This window comes from Cyprinodon variegatus, unplaced genomic scaffold (assembly GCF_000732505.1).
Source record: "Cyprinodon variegatus isolate N-32 unplaced genomic scaffold, C_variegatus-1.0 Scaffold1218, whole genome shotgun sequence".
NCBI classification, from domain to species: domain Eukaryota; kingdom Metazoa; phylum Chordata; class Actinopteri; order Cyprinodontiformes; family Cyprinodontidae; genus Cyprinodon; species Cyprinodon variegatus.
This window is the reverse complement of record NW_015151671.1, coordinates 36,881-44,148: the sequence shown is the minus strand read 5'-3', so window position 1 is coordinate 44,148 and position 7,268 is coordinate 36,881. Positions and strand designations below refer to the sequence as shown.

The window sequence follows — 7,268 nt, the reverse complement described above, 5'->3', positions numbered from 1 at the left end:
TTGATCTCTTCCAGGGGAGTCTTCAAATATGTCTTCTGGTCTGGTTATTGTTTCTGGTCTGTTTGGTTTCCTGGATGCTGCTTCAATCTGTCTGACCTCATGTTCATCATTGACCTCTCCAGTTCCTCCCTCTGTGATGTAGAGCTCTGTGTAGATCTGGTTCAGAAGGGTTGGACTTCCTGCTTTAGCGATTCCCTCAAACACAGACTGGAACTTCTGCTTCAGACCAGATTTAAGTTCATGTTGACAAACTGCAGCAAGAAGTTCTAAATGTACACAAAATAATTCAAGTCAGGAAGGAAAACAAATATGTTCTTAAGATTATTTGGATGAATGTGATTCCATGTTCAGACGTAAGTAAATCAGTGATTTAACCATCAGGTTAACTTTTTGTAGAAATCTTCTTACTGCTCAGCAGACGGTCAGCCAGCTCGTCCTCCTTCATCATCCTCAGGAAGTTCACTGTGATCTTCATTAGTACTTCCCTGCTGCTCCTCATCTGCTCATCATCCTTGACTCCCAACACCTCCTCCTCATCTCTTTGTGTCTCAAAGCTTTCTAGGTCACCTGGACTTAGAACCTTCTGGATCTTCTTTAACTCATTCTTCACAAAATTAACAATTTTTTCCTCCAGCAGCTGGAACAGAATAAAGAAGGACACATCAGACGGAAATCAAAAAGTCGAATATCAGAACTATGTTGAGCAGGCTATTTATTCACTTTTACACAAGTTGCAGCATGGAGGTGGCTGCGAAGAGGACCAACGTGTAAGCCATGATATTGTCATAATGTGTGATGGACTACTGGTAGGTGCTGTTGCACGGTTACTGTATCTTTAACTTACAGTGTTATGGGGTAAAGGTTGGGAAGTTAGGAAATTGATTTTGAGAGAGCGGAGTTTGTGCGCTGGTGTAAAACTTACGGTAAATGAAAAAAGCGTGGGCCTGGTGCTTAGGAGGCTTAAAGGAGTGTTACACTGGTGTGGGAGCATTATCTATGGACTGACGCCTGGAACTATTGCAAGCGACCCTGCTCACCACTCTGGGAAGTTAAGACCTAGAAGCAGGAGATGCCCATCCACGGCTGCCCATTCATGGGGTGAGGGAAACAGCTCTACAGCTGTCTACTGAGGTAGGATTCTTCTCAGGTTTGTCTCGGTTTGGGGTCCTTTCCTGCCATGAACCCCATTTTGGCAAGACGGAGTTGATGTCATGTGATGCACCATCATGGGATGAAAACAAAAATGACAGCACCCATGGTCAGCTGTGTATGGTAAATATAAAGACACCATTGTTCAGTGGCAAGACACAGTGGGAAGTGTTTATTGCCCAGTTTTGCATCACTAGTTGTTGCAGCTGGCTGGTCAGAGAAACATAAAGCTCTACAATTAGCTTTGTGCCTACGTGAAAATAGAATAGCATGTTTGCTTCTACTGAGTGAAAGGGACAGGGTTGACTATGCTGCTTTGTTAGGAACACTTCAGAGAAGGTTTAACAGTTTAAGCCAACAGAGAGAGACTACCTGGAGAGACTAAACATTTTAGTTCAGCTCTGGAGTTACTTAACCAGACTGTCTTAGGCTTGTCCCTCTCCATTTTCCCTTTCAAATTTTCTCCATACATGCACTAAGTCCATAATCCCGAGAGACTTGCTGTGATATTTTCTCACGAGACTTTAATAAGTATGGCTGGTGGGGTTGGCGACTTTCTTTTTTAAAATCGCACTTGTGCCTCATTTTTCTGGATAGTAAGCTGACAGGAAAGGGGGTATGAGAGAGAGGGAAGGAGATGCAGGCAAGATTCGAACCCAGGTCAGCTACGTCAAGGACTAAGTCCTCCATACATGGGTGGTACAAGCCAACCACTGCGCCACCAAAGCACGCCCGGGGGATGGTGACTGGTAGTGAAAGAGCTGATTTAAAGTAAATATTTTCCATCTTAACTGCTATGACACTCACTGGTATGCCTCTCAGCTTTTAGCTACCTCTAGCATTGAAAAGTCGATGTATGTTTGAGTCTCGTGAAAATCACTACAAAGGAACTAGTGAGTGTGTTGAACTGTTTTGTTGTAGCCTGCTAATGCTAATGCCCTGTTTGATATAGTGTTAGCTTTGCCCCAGCGCTAGTTTCTTTTACTATTGATTTCCATTGTTTACAGAATCATAGCTAACAACTATATTACCTAGCTTCCACAGTCATAGAGTAATGTTGCATTAGTCTGTTTTTTGCTTTCATTTGACCAATGAGGTTAAAATCACTGACATACTGTGTGGAGCCTTATTAAGCACATGTTCAACCTTCTCCCAGAGCTGAACTTGGATCTTCTGATTATAGCTTTATTTTTTTATACTTCTTATCTGCATTTACCTACATATGCTGCAGTTGGCATTGGAGAGGGAGATGACAAGATTTTATGGAGGAAACGAGGACGCACCAGTTGTCAGAGCAAAAGCTACACCTGCCGAGTGGATGGAGATACACTGGAGATCACTCAGCATGGTCCAGGTGGCTACTCTCCAGTCATCTACTCCTCGTAATGGTCATCGCCACTGCCCATAAAGCTGCTGGGGTTGTCAACAGTTTGGACATCTTTTTCGGCCGTGTTTACTGCAGCGCAGGGAAAAGGCCAGGAGCCTGAGTATGCGGTAGTACATGGGCCTTTGAGACATACACCCCCACATCTCCCCCATTATGACTTGGCATAGTCATTGCTGTTGGCTTTTGACATGTCCCTGTGATGACTGACAGGGTGTCCTGCGTAGCTCTCTGTTGTGCCATATGCCATAATCATGGTTTTTGGACATTGGGAACCAGTGTCCATATTTTTCATCTTGAAGCTGAGATAACAGTAGAGGCTGGAAAAAACAGAAACCCACAAGGCCAGAGTGACAAGGCGTTTGAACAAAAGGTGGCCCCCCTATCTGAGGAGCTTTGTGATAAACAAAGCCAGCAGGCTCTGAATCAGCAGGAGATCAAACCAGTCAAAAGGAAAACAGTTCCTGAAACAGACACAAACTCTCTAAATTCTGAGTTAACATAAATTAGCTCTGAAGATGTTCAGAGTCAAAGTGGTGCCACAGCAGAGACAGGGAGAAACAATTAGATCACTTGGTAAAGTCAGGCGGTTTAAAACTATCCAATCCATTCTCTGTCTCACACCACTTTGATCGAGCACCAAGTGCCAGAATTCACAGCTTGAAAAACTCTAAAGCCGAGCGTACACTGTGCAATTTTTTTTCAGTCATTGCACGCAGCTACTGCTCACACTGTGCCACTAATTGCAGGGTTTAGTCGTACAGTGTGAGTTCACAGCTCACGATTTATGTTCGGCCCGACCGGCTCACACCGTACGACTTAAAAGCACGTCGGACTCAGCTCCGCAGTGAGATGGAGCTGCTCTGACTCGTTTATCCAGAAGCCAAACGAGTAGAAGGAGGATATTAACCTGAGTAGAGTGAAACACACTGCCTTGGCAATTTGTGGAACTTTGTGCTGAAAGCCCTGAAAAGAAAAGGTGACGACATGCATGAGCAAACAGTGTACGCCGGGCTTAAGGAGAATCAGTCTCCATTTTTTTCATCAAAGGTTAGCTCAAAATCCCCCACCAATTTATGAGCAGAACCAACTTCCTGATGGACCAAGTCCACCGATTGGCAATAGAATTCAAAAAATTTTATCCTTGGCCAAAGGCTTGATATTTTTGACCCAGAAAGTCAATAATCCAACATAATGGATTACCTGGAATCGTAGCTACAAAATATTAAATGACAACAATTGCAAATGTTCAATAAAAGACATCCAGTCACATTCACACAATCCCACCCTTACAACCATAAGGACAATACAAGCACTCAACCAAGAGGCACATAGAGGCACACAGGAGTAACCAGGTGCCACCATGGGGAGGAGAGCTGTTCAGCACAGGACTCAGCTGTTTACCTACACCTGAAGGCTAAATGACACTCGTTGGAGGAGAGCAACGTCCATATTCTGGCCCAGGAAGACAGATGGTTTGAGAGAGGGGTTAAGGACTGGAAAAACCATCTCTCAACAGAGGAGGGGGTCTTAGACATAACCTTTTACTTACTTACAAAGCACTTTGCTGAAATGTCTGTCATGTGTTTACATGTGCCTTCGTTTGTCCCTGTAACTCTTTCTTATCTACACCCTCTTGTCTGGTTAATTCCTGTTACTCATTGTTCCTCTGTCCAGAGCGCCTAACCCCTAACAGACAGTTGGGCGTGTGTTTATAGAACAACTAACATTCCAAAAGTTATATCATTAATATTAGATAACATAAAGTCAGCAGAGTAATTATTTGCATAACAAATGGAGAAGTGATGGTTTTACATGTACAGACCGTAAATACAGACTCCAGACGGATCTGATGAGGGTGGGCAGATGGAGCACTATGAAGCTTTGAATTCTGTTGGTCCACTCTGTGGAGGAAACAGGAACAATTAGCTCACATTCTCTCTGGCCACTGTAAGATAAACACAAGGTAAAAGCCCAGAATGCGATATCCGGAAGCATCAGTGAACCAGTTTACCTGATCCAACTGAGAATCAGATTTACTCCCAGTAACGATATTGTTCTTGTTTCTTTTTCAACCACCTGAGGTAAATAAAACACTTTTGAAAATACTGCAAACAAATACCAGCAATCGGTCTCCGCCAAGTGACGTCAATTGTAATGTAAACAGGCCTTTAGTCCTTCGTTTAGCTAGGCTGCGGTTGTTTACACTACACCTTTTCCAACTAAAATGGCGTCTTAGCAACAAAAGTCACGTGACTGGCGGAGACCGATAATGGCATTTACAGTGGGGGAAATATGTATTTGACCCCTTGCTGATTTTGCAGGTTTGCCCACTTACAAAGAATGCAACGATCTGCAATTGGGATTCTGTCTCTCACTGTACATTCTAACAGTGAGAGACAGAATCCCAAAGAAAATTCCAGAAAATCACAACATATGGATTTATAAAAATTGATAACCATCTGATGAGGAAAAACAAGTACATGACCCCCTACCAAACAGTAAGTATTCTGGCTCCTACAAGCCAGTTAGTCTTTCTTTAAGACACAGCCCCAATCCCAACCAATTATCTACATCAAATACACCTGCCTCACCTCGTTACCTGTATAAAAGACACATGTCAACACCCAAACAACCAGCATCCAACATCAGCACCATTGGCAAGACCAACGAGCTTTCTACAGATGAATTATAACCAAAGCAAATATTTCATTGAATTCTGTTTATCTTTGGATAAAGATCCAGATGAAAAGGTTCATAGATCTTTAAATATTTCTCTCTCATTTTTATCTATTTCAACATTTCAACATTTTACTTCACATATTTTTGAAATGTAGGTCCAGATTGCCATGACATTGGAAGGCAATTATGGAGGTTCTCTCTGTATTTTCTATATCCAAACCCTGTGAATTTAAATCCATGTTGACCCCTGGGCAGCAGGAACTGAGGGGGAAATTGAAGAAATAAAGCCAAAATTACCAAAGTAGAAAGCAGAATGTTTTTGTTCTTTGCCTTTTTGGAGTATTGCAGATTTTATTGATCTATGTGTGCTAAAATGGAATATCAGAATGTGCCTTTTCTCAGCCGAATCAGAGAGAAAAATCTTGTACCAGTCCCTATGATGGAGTTAAGTTATGCAGTAAGTTAAGAGTGGGGATGACAGAGAGCAGTTTCCTCACTACTCTAGACAAGGGTGAAATATAGATATATTCCCTTTAAGGTGCTTTAGACTCCCTCATGCTGTGAACAGAAGACAGCAGTGAAAGACATATTAACCTGACAGTGAATGTCCTTGATGAACTGAAGTTGTTTTTCCCCAAAAGTTCATATGTAAGAACGTTTATTTGTATGCAGGGGTTTGTTCCAAGGGAGTGTGTATGTTGGAATTTGTACAGTATAAATGTGTGTGCAGGGTTCGCCCCATCAGAGCTTTTCCTCTCTGTCTGTAGACATAAAATAAATCTTTGTTTTTGCAAGAATTGCTTCTGCCTCAGCTTCCAAACTCCACAGTTTAATGCATAATTAATAGTAGATCAGGAAGTGTTTGCTTTGGGATGGAAACCTTGGATGTCTAAAACCATTCCTTTATTGGACATTGTTAGTTCTTCTGTCTGCTATATTAACAAATAGAATGTGTTTAACTAGATCTGCTATTTTCACAATTTTTGTGAGAAACATTTTTTATAAAGTAGGACATTAATGCATAAACAATTTATTTTGAATTCTTAAAATCTAATTTTTCTGTCCAACAGCAATGATGATCTGCATGGCAGTATTCCATACCCAGCTATTGTAGCATCTAGGATAGAGCTGCCAGTCTGGGAAAGAATCTGGTTGTTACTGGAAATTGTAAAGGTTCACTGTTTTTTGAAGTACAACATAAAACTGACTAAAACTATTACATACAGTAATGACTAAAGTGTGATTGAAACCAATAATAGTTTTGGTCCCGAAGACAAAAACTAAGACTAAATTTAAGATGGCTGTCAGAAACAATACTAGTCGCAAATACTATTAGGTTTGCCCATGTTTTATACATGCAAACCTTTTGATGATATTCCCAAAATAATTCAAAACTAAGACTAATCTTTAACCAAACTTAAGACCCTATTTATATGGAGATAATTTCCAAACCAAAGCTTTAAAGGCTTTCTTTCAGTATTGCTGCTATTGCTGAGCTGGCTCAGACTGCTTTGCAAATCAAATTTCCATCTGAATGCTGTGGCCTCAGTTTAAATTAATGTTGGAATAAAAACATTTTAGATTTTCCACAGTTAGAGCAGCTCACCTTCCTGAGGATGGAAGTCCGGATTTAAAGTGAAAGAACGTATCCTTTGACTCGTCGCTTTCACAGGACAAACTGCTAGGTTCTAGTTCAGGTCTTTGATGGATTCTGAAAATCAAAACCATAATCAAAATACATTCTGTGAGGTTCTGTTTACATCCCAGCCAAAATCTACACTGTGGACCTATATGAACAGGAACAGGGTGGAAAATGGATGAAGAAGCCACAGACATTTATACATAGACGCATTTTGATCTCTCTGCTATACTGTATGTGGTAGAAAGTAGTTAAGATGTGGTGTAGTGAACCTTAACGCCTTGAACCCTACGGACCCACCGGTGGGTCCAGCTGCTATGTGACCTCGTAATTTTAACAAACCCCCAGTATTGATGTAAAAAACACATTTGGCACAGTTTGGTGACATTTATGGATAAATGTGCCAAAATGGCC

At 41.4% G+C, this 7,268-nt stretch overlaps 1 protein-coding gene across 1 annotated transcript in view; it reads right to left on the bottom strand.

The window, feature by feature from the left end:
- Nucleotides 1–7,268, bottom strand: part of LOC107102212 (tripartite motif-containing protein 16-like) — a 26,693-nt gene that overhangs the window by 11,877 nt on the left and 7,548 nt on the right. Inside the window, exons 3-5 of the mRNA XM_015401422.1 lie at nucleotides 4,359–4,437; nucleotides 409–637; nucleotides 97–266 (exon numbers count right to left, since the gene is read on the bottom strand). Coding sequence (XP_015256908.1) covers nucleotides 97–266; nucleotides 409–637; nucleotides 4,359–4,437 — 478 coding nt within the window. The remainder of the gene's footprint in view (nucleotides 1–96; nucleotides 267–408; nucleotides 638–4,358; nucleotides 4,438–7,268) is intronic.